Genomic DNA, 12,575 nt, shown 5'->3' with positions numbered 1-12,575 from the left:
ACATATAAATAAATAAAATTCCATGGACAACTAAAAAAAATATTTTAAAAAATATGTTAAAGATATAACTCACTGGTAAAGCAAACCTGGGCTCTCAATCCTCAGTACCATAAAAAAGAAAAAAGAATGAGGAACTTCTTGGTTGACTCACTAGAGGTCAAGAGGGTTAAAAAAAAAAAAAAAATTTACAAACTCTGGAAAGTAAGTTTCTCCAAATAAAAAAAAGTAATAAGTCTTTCTGAGGACAGAGATGCCATCTTTTCAAGTATTGTTTTAGTTTCAATGGATCTTTTAAAATTTTATTTATTTATATGTGGTGCTGAATATTGAACCCAGGGCATCACACATGCCAGTCAAGTGCTCTACCACTGAGCCACAACTCCAGTTCCGCCATGTTTTCTTAATTTTTATTTTTCTAGTACCTAGTGGACTATCCAAAATATAGGCGGTCAGTTTCCATGACGAAAAACAAAAAACTAAAACATTTCAAATAGAAATAAAGTTACTATAGGACTCTGCACTTAAAAAAGAATTTTAAGATGCCAGCCTGGGCAACTGAAGATGACTGTTTCAAAATAAAATTAAAAGAGTTGGGGGTGTAGCTCTTGGCAGAGTACTTGCCCAGCATGCTTGAGGCGGTGGGTTCAAGCTTTGGTATGGTAGTAGCAAAAAAAAAAAAAAAAAAAAAAAAAAAAATCAGTAGATGCAGTCAATGAGAATTGAGATCCTTTGACAGAGAATCCTTCCCACAAGAGCAGAGAGGTTTCACTTTCCTATTCCTCAGATTTGCTTACCAGCCAAATTCAGGCTAGCCCCTGAAACTTCATTATGCAGCTTTCTTGCTCCTGTTTGGATGAGCCCTCTCACTGGTTAATAACCATAGGAAACAGGAAAAAAACACACCAAGTCTCCTCCTCTTCCCTCGGAGGGTTCACCCATTACATACTTAGTGTAATTCAGGCTCCTAATGTACAAATCCTAGCACATACAGAAGGTATCAAAGCTTTATGTTTTTATTTTGTTGTTAAATTGCCAGTTTAGACACACTAGTTACTGATAAGTACTCACCATATTGGGCATTCCACCTCCAGGAACTGCCTTTTTGTCCATTGCAAATGGAGATAAGCTATTTGGTAGTACAGTTTTTGCCTGAATCTGGAGCCCAAGGCCACTGGCTCCAATCTGCTGTCCAGAATTCTGAGTATATGGTGACCCATAAGGATTGGGGTTGCTCATCATTCCCATCTAACAGTAAGAAACAGAAGAGAAATTAATTTCCTTTCACCTGTTACTAAGATATTACTTATGCCCTTTCCCATTTCATTTTCCATATATGAAACAAGTTTAAAGAAAATCCTCTATTCATATTAGAAAACATATTGAATAACTAGCCAAATGTGATGACATATGCCTGTAATCCCAGCAATTTGAGAGGCTGAGATGGGAAGATCACAAGTTTAAGGTCAACTCTGGCAGCTTAGTGATACCCTGTATCAAAATAAAAGTCCTTGCCGGACTTGGTGGCCCACGCCTGTAATCCCAGTGGCTTGGGAGGCTGAGGCAGGGGGATTATGAATTCGAAGCCAGCTTCAGAAATTTAGTGTGGCCATAAGCAACTCAGTGAGATCCTGTCTCTAAATAAAATACAAAAAAAAAAGAAGCTGGGGATGTGGGTCAGTGGTCAAGCAGCCCTGGGTTCAATCCCTGGTACCAAAAAAAGAAAGAAAAGTCCTGGGGGTGTAACTCAGTGGCAAAGTACCTCTGGGTTCAACCCCCAGTACCACACAAAACACATTAAATAAAAGCATGCCCTTGAAAGTACATTTTTAAGATTAAGATCAAGATCAAGGGGCCTGAAGTACAGTAAATTTACAAAGTTATTTAATGTAAATACTTAAGATAAAGGTCTTTTAGAAACACTTCTGATTATCTTCATATAACTATCTATTAAAGAAGGTTTGCCTTTCATTTCCATTAAGTCACACGATACTACATTGATGTACTTTCACTTATTGTATAAACTATGGTCAATTCTACTCAAATTCCTGTGCCATCTAACTCCTGTGCCTAAATATAACATGGCAGCGTCTGACAGGTCGAACGAAATGTTTGTGTACTCCATGATTTAATTTTTGTAAAAGATAAAAAACTGGTCATTTGTGAGATATATCCTTTTTTTTTTTTAACTTAGGGACAATGAAACAATGTTTTCTACACCCCTTTTGATTCTGAATCCTTTGGAAAGAACATGCAAATCTGTTGACTGTACACTAATCCTTGCTGCCCTCTAAACAAAGCTACTCTATTCATTAAATTATCTGTTTAACCCTTTAAGTAAGTTGACTTTGCAACTCCTATATACTTTGAAGTAGATTTTCTGTATTTATGTTTAGTACACCTGAAACCATCATGCCATATGTACGATGATTAACTGAGAAGAGTATTAATAGTTCGAGAGCCAGGTGGGTTTGATGTCGTACATTTGTATTCCCAGTTACACAGAAGGATGAGGCAGGATTACAAATTCCAGGCCAGACTCAGCAACTTAGCAAGACCCTATCTCAAAATAAAAAATAAAAAGGGATACAGGTGTGGCTCAGTGGTAAACACTTCTGAGATCCCAATTACCAAAACCAAAACAAAAATATTCAAAAGTTGAATGTCTTATATAATGATGAAACTTAGTTAGAAAAAATGCATTTTCATTCATCTAATTACTTAAAATTTAAAAAAAATTTTTTGGTTGTCAAAGAATATTTATGTACATATGTATGTATCTATCTATTTGTATGCAGTGCTGAGAATAGAACCCAGTGCCTCACACATGCTAGACAAGTGTTCTACCACGAAGCCACAATCCTAGTCCTAAAATTTATTTTAAACGATTCAAGCAATTGTCAACTCTCTCCCTTAAACACAAAGTTAGAAGCCACGCTCCCCTCCACCTAATTGTAGGATCCCAAATGTACGTCAACTCCTACTAGAGACTAATAGTAGGCACTCAGTATAGTAACTCAGAATACTATAAGCTATTGCCCAATTTAAAAGGTGCCACACCAGACTTCCATCTCTCTCTGCCAGATTCAATCCTACCAAAGAACCTTCAATTCTAAACATACACACACCCTTTCCATGTAGACCTGCTCAATGTCACCATCTTAATTCAAACTCATCACTGCTAATATAAACTAATTTCAAAAGACCTTGCCTTCTGTCGGCATTAATGGACGACATACCATTGATGGTATAACCAGGACCTTCATGAAGTCTGTCTCTTCATGGCATCTTACTACTTTCTGTACCCATACCTTATAAATCTGAAACCATAATGCTTCTTCAGTCTCTAACATTTGCCTTAAGCTTTTCTTTTCCTACAACTGAATAGTGGCACATTTCTTTTACTATTTGACTGTGATACTAGCCTGCCTGTAAAGGAAATAAATACTAAGATCACAAAGATGAAATTTTCATTTTTCATTTTTTGCTTACTTAGGTGGTACAACCATAACTAACAAGCACCTGCAGATTCTGCTCATCCTCTTAATTTTGAATGCTACTACTGTGACTCCTCTATTGTCACAGTTAGAGCTCCTTTTCTACACTGCCATGTTTTCAGGCCTTCAATCAAATGTGACATAGTTGATCATTTGTCAAAACATGTGCCTCTTCTATAGGCAGACCATGCACAAAAAGGAAAGAACCTAGACAGGTGCAGTGGCACATGCCTGTAATCCCAGCAACTCAGGAGGCTGAAGGAGGAGGACCACAAGGTTCAAGGCCAGCCTCAGCAATTTAGTAAGACCCTGTCTCAAAATAAAAAAATAAATAAGGGCTAAGCATGTGGCACAGTGGTTAAGCACCCCTGGGTTTAATCCCAGGACCAAAACAAGAGAAAGAACCTTAGTTCGTTTATCTTTGTAGCTCTATCATCTAGACACCCTAAAACTTTCAACATCACACCTTAGTGATTCAAAGAAAGACACGATAAAAGCCATAAAAATAAATGAATTTATAAATAAAATTTACTTTATATTTCTGCAAATCTACATAATATGACATCACATCAGTTCCATTTTTAAATGCAATCAGAGACTAAGAGATAAGTAATTTGGCTAATGCTCTAATGATGATGGGAGAATGAGTGGCACTGTTTGGAAGATAGAGAGAAGAATAGGGTGACCTGAACAGAAATCAGTCAAAATAAAAAAAAACTTACTGATTCAATCTCCTCTCCATAATTGGAATATTCTAAATGGTCAGGAAGATTGTAGGGGCAAATACAGAAATAAGAATTCAGGATGTTTGGTAGCTTCAAATAAGTATTGTTGCCAAGTATGCTTTTTAAAGTACTAATATTTACACTCTAACAGTTGGGAGTTGGGTTTCATTTAATTATTTCTTTAATTGGCATGGATATTCATGAGATAGTATGAAAACCATTTATCACATATGCATGAGAGTAACACATTAAGAGATAACAAATCAGTCTATAAGTCTGTTTTTGAAAAATAATATTTTAGTTGTAGGTGAACACAATACTTTTATTTATTTTTATGTGGTGCTGAGGATCAAACCCAGTGCCTCACACGTCCTAGCCAAGTGCTCTACGACTGAGCTACAACCTTTGAGTAAACAAAATTCTGGAATTTGTAAGCTGTCTTGGTGTCTGTTAATAAGTGTAACATCTTTACTCAAGTACATACCAATACAATCTGGTGTTTCATGACTGTCTGCAGGGATACTACTTGCCTGCCTAGAGCAACCATTTAAACAAGTTCCTGACATTCTGGTTCCCTCTGTCATGATGCATTACCTACAAACTCCAAGCTCTCTATAGAACTATAGACTAGAGTCCCAAATATATAAACTGTACTGATTGAGTCAAGTGGCAGTGTTTTATTCTTTTTTTTTTGGGTGCTAGGGATCGAACCCAGGGCCTTGTGCTTACAAGGCAAGCACTCTACCGACTGAGCTATCTCCCCAGCCCCCAGTGTTTTATTCTTGATGTTTTTGGTCACTATGTCAAAGACTCCCTGGTTTTTCTGCCCTCGTTCATCTCCCTCAGAGTTCTCCTTAGAATTAGAAAATAAGATATAAGCAATCTTCCTATCACTATCCTGTCTCCTGAACCCCTTTCCTAGTCTCTACCACAAAAAAACAGGAGGAAAATATACTATACTTAATTTATGCTACCTTGTAGCGACTTGATCTTGTTTCCTTCTCTATAACTAATGTGCTCCAGCTGTTCAACTACCCATCACCATACCAGACATCCACCTAAACTGAAAAAGCAGAGAATAAGGAAGTCACAGTTTGAAGAAGTTAAGAAAAAACTGCAGGGCACTATTTTTTCTTTTCTAAAGGGAAAGAAAAAAAAAAAAAAAAGGAACGAGAGTAAAGGGAAAGAAGGGAAGGGAGGGAAATAAATAAATAAATCTGGCTCGGCCTAGTGGCGCATGCCTGTAATCCCAGTGACTTGGGAGGCTGAGGCAGGAGGATTCCAAATTCAAAGTTAGCTTCAGCAAATTAGCAAGGCCCTATGCAACACAGACCCTATCTCAAAATTACACACACACACACACAAAAGGGTGGGGCTGGGGATGCGGCTCAATGTGTAAGCAACCCTGGGTTCATTCTCAAATACCCATCCTCAAAAAACTCTGATTCCACAAGTTACCTCTATGTTTCCAATAATATTAACACTAGAAAGCTGGGCAACACAGGAATCAACGAGAACGGGGGGGGGGGGGGCGACGGACATTGACAAATAAGTGAAGAGCAGAGCACAAAATGTAAAGAATGCTAACACTTTAGAAACATTTACAACAGGGTCAAAAATCCCTATGTCAGATCTGCATTCACCACAGTAATGCAAGTTAATACTATGTTATTATCTATATGCAAGTCATATATGTTAAAGCACTGGGCAATCAACAGCAAATATAGACCAGAGCCCTCAACCTACACCAAATTCTAAACACTTTTTCAGTTTCTCTCTCCATATGGATTCTTCCTTCCTGCCTTCCACCTAATAAGCCCTTAACCAGTCCTTCCTACTTCCTACTTGCTGTACTACTTTCTCAACCCAAGTCATTTAAGTTCTAAAACAGAGATGCAATAATCATAGCTCTTAGTTTAAAATTTTATAGGTTCAGGACTCTTCAACATCACAAACTGATGCTAATTTTAAAAGAGCTCCAAAACTGACATTAAAACTCCTGTTTTGCCCAGAAGGAGATTACTCCTAAAGCCAACACTCAAGTGAATGAATGATGCTCAAGAGATTTTTTGTTTGGGTTTTTGGTGCTGGAGATCAAACTCAGGGCCTCAGTTTGCTAAGCATGTACTCTACCACTGAGCTACACCCCACACTTGTGATTTTTGTTATTTTAAACACCAATTTTCATCAGTCATAAGGTATAAAAAATATGGAGATGAAACTAAGTGGATCCAGGTAACACAAGTATGTCAGAGGAAATATGGGTTAGGCTTTCTTTTTCCCCAGACCTAAGACTACAGAGTAAAATGAACTGAAAAGTAATAAAGATGCTCCAGAATTCTGTTTGTAAAGGGTCCAGGGATTATTAAAGAAGGACTGTGGAAAGGGTTACAGAAAATAGTCTTGACTATTACTGTTAGTTTAACTCTAGCGATGATCACTGTATATAAGATTATAGTAAGTCAGAAGACAAATGCTGCAGCAAACATTACCACTTTGTTTTTTTAGCTGTGTAGGCTTTGGATCAATATATGAATCATAATAACTGAATGGCATTAACTACAGGAATTAACTTGAGCTTTTAATTCACAAACCCAAGAGTTCTCTATAACCCTGAGACTTTGTTTCCTTACAAATATAATGGGAATTAAACTTATTTCTTTTTAGGACTATTGTTACAAACAGCCCTGGCACACATTAAATACCTATTAAGACTCTAACACTAATTTAAATATATTTATATTGTCTGATATATTTCTTATTATTATTTTATTTTTGGTACTGGGGAGTGAACTCAGGGGTGCTTAATCACTGAGCCACATCACTAGACCTTTTAAATTTTTACTGTGAGACAGGGTCTTGCCAAGTTTCTGAGGCTAGCTTCAAACTTGGTATCCTCCTGTGTCAATGGGATTATAGGCCTGGCCAGTGCACCAGTCCAACCCTTTTTAATTTTTGAGGCAGGGTCTCGTAAGTTGCTTTAGTCCTCTAAGTTGCTAAGGCTGCATACAGGTGTGTACCACCACAACCAGCCTGTCTGATATTACTTAATAACACTGATTTTAAACTCTGTGTTCCAGATCAAAATAGGCTCTCATTGAACGGATTTTCTTAAAAAAAAAAAAAAAAGATACTGAAAAAATAAGTATCCAGAATATTAATGTTTTGAATAAATTCAAACTTAGTTCCAAAGTAGATGAAACCCTGCATTAATTTATACAGTATTAATCCAACCGAAGTCTTTATTAGCAGCATAATCATATCTTCCACCCAACTGCTGTTCATAGCCGCTGTAAGATAATTTTAGGACTTGGTAAAGTCAAAGGGCAAGTGCTGGCTAGTAATCTGAACACTCTGACTTGAATTTATTTTAATCTAACAGGAAAATTTAGTAGACTTTTCTTCCTACAATAAAGAAAAAAATAGTTTTAAAAAATACTTGTATCTTTTAAATGTGTGCCTCATCCTAAACCTCCATAATTTAGTCCCTTTCCATCAAATATACACTCCTTAAGGATAAGGATGTGTTCACTGCCATAAATTCAGGTCCTGAAATAATGCTGATGCAAGAAATTTGTGATTTAGATGAAAACGAGAATAACAACCCATTCCTATCTAAATATTCTCAGTCTCATAGTGAGCCTCCCCCGAAACCCCCATAGCACTCGCCTGGCATACTAAACATTTTTGCCTTGTGTGCCCTGTAGAAAGTAAGTTCCATGAAGTTAAGTTCATTCACGGCTCTATCTCCAGTACAAAAGCCAAAACTCAAAGTAAATATTTTATTAATCAGTCAAGATTTAATATCTGTCATCCAACTCCTCTCCCCAAAAGAATATAAACATTGAGTTGGCATGGTAGCCTGTCATTCCAGTTACTCAGGAGGCTGAGGCAGAAGGATTCAACATTTGAGGCCAGCCCAGGCAATTTATGAAATCCTGTCTCAAAATTAAAATAAAAATACATATACACAGAGCTGGGGATATAGCTCAGAGGTAGAGTGCCCCTGGGTTCAATCCCTAGTACAGCAAGAAAAAAAGTGGGGGGGGGGGGGGGGTGGAAAAAATTAGATCTATAAACAAACATGAGGAGGGCAGGTACCTGCAGGAAGTATTTTACCTTCTCATTTTGTTTTGTTGTTGGTAGTACTAGGTATTAAACCCAGGGATGCTCTACCACCACTGGGCCACACTGGGCCACATCCCTAATAAATTCTGAGTCACGGTCTTGCTAAGTTGCTCATGTTAGCCTCAAACTTGTGTTCCTCCTGCCTCAACCTCCTGAGTCTTGGGGATTACAGGCATATCCCATTGTGCCTGGCTACCTTCTTGCTTCTCTCTTACTCCAAATATTCCAAGTAAGTTACACTGACACAGCAATAGTAAGTGTCAGAAAAGAAGAATCTACCAAGCAGGTATGATAACCAGAATCTTTTCCTAAGTTGTTATTTTCCTAAGTTGTTATTTTTTATAGAGAGAAAAGAAAGAAGTGTGTCTACCTACACGTGACCTCAGTTTCCCAGCCCATGTTTGCCCCTTTCTCTTAAATTTATACTTGCATTCATTCTCTCTTCCCAACAAAGTGCTCATGAACAAAAAACTTAATGCTGCTCCAAGTACTCTTCCCTCTTAGAAAGTTTGCTCTGACTCCCATGAAAATCTTAACCATTTTCAATATCTTCCAAGTGCAGCCATCAACAGGCAACAACCATATGACAGGCACTGGCTACTAAGAGCATGATCCCATTTTAAGAAAAAAGGATAAAATATTGTAAGAAAAATAAAGGAGGAATGGTATGCTTATAATCTTAATTATGTAGACAGAACACATTTAAAAGTCTATAAAATGTACTTCGTGTTCAGTAAGAAAGTGGGCTGTCTAGAAAAGAAAAGTCTTTCGAACAATGCCCAGAATCTGGCTAATTGAAACATCTGGAATGTTAAGTGGGCTTTCACTGTTTAAAAAAAAAATCCAATAAATTACTAAAAAAACCAGAACCACTCCAAGTTATGGAAATAAATGAAGTTTCTTCTTAAAGATGTTTAATGCCAACTATCACCAATCAGTTGTAAAATATATGTTTTCACTTAAATTTAATACAAGAGCTCCTTTAAAACTTGTGACACCACAGTAGATCACTGTCATATAATATATGGGAAATGCTATACAAAGTTAAGACTGAATATGAGCAGTAAAGAATAAACCAGTAACTGGAATACTCCCACAAGTACGGATTGTGTTCACAAAAAGGAAACTTACCTTAAGAGGCTGGGGGCCTCTCAATCCCGTTTGTCCTCCCATCTGAGGAGTGCCCTGCTGCAGTGGCTCAGTCAGTAAGTTGCCAGCATTTCCCATGCCTGGATTTGGGTACTGCATATTCGGTCGTCCCCGGCCTGCTCCAATTGAACCGTTCATGACTTGATTGGGCATTATCCCCTGTCCATTGCCTGCAGCCAACATTCCAGGATTCATGCCAGCATTCATCCCTGTGTTCATTCCCATGGCAGGCGGATTTACTGGACTGTTCATCATACCTGTTGTGGACTGTGTGGGACCCTGATTTGGTCCACTAGTGCCCATCCCCATGTTGGGAGAAGTCAAGCCTGCCTGTGCCATTGGGCTTTTGACCATGCTATTTATCAAACCTAATCCAGGACTGTTCTGTTGGGCCTGGCTGGCCATGACTTGGCCTGGGCCACCAACTCCCATGTTGAGGTTAGGGGAACTACCAGACCGTAGCAATTCTGACAACTGTTTATGTTTAGAGGCTGCATCTTGTACTATGCCAAGACTTGTCTGAATCTGACTAATATCACCACCATTGGTTAATCCCAATTCTGTAGAGTTGATTAATTCATCTGGTAAGTCGTGCTCCAGGTCAAACAAAGATCCAAAATCTAGAAACAAAGAAGAAAGATAAAGGTTAAAGTCCACACAACCAAAATCATAAACTGCTCTGTATTTTGGTTCTTGGGAAGCATTAAATATAATTTTCAAACCTCACTTCATGGATTATGACCTATAATTTATATTTCGGTTTTCTATGTTTTATATATATATATATATATATAAAAAATTTTTGTAATATATTAAAAAATTAGGGGAATTTTTGTTTATACAAACAGGTTTAAATACCTAAGAACTGTGCCTAAAATAAGACCAAGGGGAAAAAGGATTGAATGCTGTTATAATACCCAACATGTAAGTTGCTAAAAGTTTGTATTGGTAATCATGAAAAAAGATATGCAATTATTATTCTCTTTCTTCGAAGTTAAAACGAACTAAAAAAAAGAAAACAAATATGATAATATATGAACACAATCAACACACACACTAAAAATTTATAAAATGAAATCTATAAATTCAGTGTAGAGCTCCAAGAAGACAAGAGTTGCCCACTATATTTTACCAACCTCCTACCACAGAGCCTAATACAAAGTAGGGCCTAAACTAGCTGAGTAAACTTACATTTACATGACCTATAGCCTACAGAATTTCTTTAATCAAAATCTAGTCAGAACAATATACAACAAAGCCTTCAGTCCCTTATTGCCATCATCACCCAATGTGATAAAAATTATAGACTGACACAGAACTCCTCGACATTGACACTCTTAACATTTTAGGCTAGTTAATTCTTTGTTATGGGGATAGGAGATCGTCTCATCATTATAGAATCCTCGGCAGAATACCTAGGTGTGGTGGCACACACTTATACCCACAGCTACTCTGGAGGCTGAGACAGAAGGATTACAAATTCAAGTCCAGTGAGACACTGTCTCCCCCCACCAACAAAAAAAAAAAAAAAGAAAAGAAAAGAAAGAAAGACAGGAGACTAGAGATATAGCTCAGTATAGAATAGAGCAACCCTGGGTACACAGGGTACACACACACACAACAAGCATAATAAGTGGATCCTTTCTTGCCACTTGATGCCAGTAGCACCTGTACTCCAATTGTGACAAAAACATTTATAGACATCGCCACACATACCCTGGTGGGGCAAGACTGCGGACAGTATATCATTTGAGGCACTGAGTTTTCTTTCCTTTTAATTCTCCAAATAGAGTTCACATGAAAAGAAGCATTAAGTGTTTATGGGGGCTGGGGTTATGGTTCAGAGGCAGAGCACTCACCTCACATGTGTGAGGGGCTAGGTTCAGTCCTCAGCATCACATAAAAATAAATAAAGGTGTTCACCTACAACTAAAAAATGTTGTAAAAAAATTAGTCTATCCTTTAAAGACAAACTACTGCTTTCATGATCCACTTGATCCAATTAGTCTTGGTTCCTAAGTAGCACTCTTCTGTGTACCCTTCATGTTCTTGGAGCATTCTACCTTGTCAATGAACTTATGATTATGTCTGTTTTTCTCCCCTGCCACCTTACCACCCCTCACCTCACCCACGTACCCAGATAGCAGATCTTTGCAAGCATAAGTCCTACCATTATATACCAACTCCTTGCCTAGTAACCATCACAGAATGCATCTGGTCATAAAGGAACTGAACTGATTTATACCCTAGGATCTCAGGACATGATTTAGAGCCCAAACTTTTAAGGATTTTTCTCTATCTGTTTGAAAAATTCTCTGGGCTCCTCCTTTATAAAAACAAAACAGGCTAGGCACAGCGGAGCACACCTGGAATCCCAGCAGCTCTGGAGGCCGAGGCGAGAGGATTGGAAGTTCAAAGAGAGCCTAGCTTCAGCAACGCAGCAAGATCCTGTCTCAAATATACAAAAATGGGCTGGGGATGTGGCTCAGTGGTTAAGTGTCCCTGGGTTCAATCCCAAGCACCAAAACAAACAAACAAGCAAGCAAGCAAACAAGCATATAATAAACCATGGAAGTTTGAAAACAAAGTTTAAATAAAGCTCACCTAACGCCTTATTCAAAGACAACTACAGGCTGGGGGTGTAGTAGAGTGTTAAAGCACTTTCTTAGAAAGCTCAAAGCCCTGGTTCAATTCCAGGAAACGCCCCCCTCAAAAACAAAACAAAACAAAAAACTGCTTCATAAACTGCTGTATATCCTTCGTTTTTCCTGATTATATAATTTACAAAATCGAGATATTTTAAGCACTATATTTACATTTCCCCTGGATTATCCAAGGAAGTATGTTATCATCGACATACTGAACACAGAAGGGAAAAAATTAATCTCCACCCACTACCTTTCAAAACTTATGCTAGAAAATAAGGATTAAAAAATTCAAGCATCCAAGTTATTGTATTAGAAAAAGAACAGAAAAAATGATCAAAGATAAAAACAGTTAAAAATGAAAGAGAACATAAAACATACAAATGATAGGGTATAAACAAAACTAAACAATTGTTCTTTCAAGCAAGTAATAA

At 37.6% G+C, this 12,575-nt stretch overlaps 1 protein-coding gene across 2 annotated transcripts in view; it reads right to left on the bottom strand.

The window, feature by feature from the left end:
• Positions 1–12,575, bottom strand: part of EP300 (EP300 lysine acetyltransferase) — a 73,845-nt gene that overhangs the window by 42,477 nt on the left and 18,793 nt on the right. For both annotated transcript variants that reach the window (XM_079140782.1, XM_079140781.1), the window contains exons 2-3: positions 9,479–10,116; positions 1,069–1,245 (exon numbers count right to left, since the gene is read on the bottom strand). In XM_079140782.1, the coding sequence (XP_078996908.1) occupies positions 1,069–1,245; positions 9,479–10,116 (815 nt within the window). The remainder of the gene's footprint in view (positions 1–1,068; positions 1,246–9,478; positions 10,117–12,575) is intronic.

The sequence above is a fragment of the Sciurus vulgaris genome (genome assembly GCF_902686455.1).
Source record: "Sciurus vulgaris genome assembly, chromosome: 5".
Lineage (NCBI taxonomy): Eukaryota > Metazoa > Chordata > Mammalia > Rodentia > Sciuridae > Sciurus > Sciurus vulgaris.
This window is presented reverse-complemented; position numbering and strand designations above follow the sequence as displayed.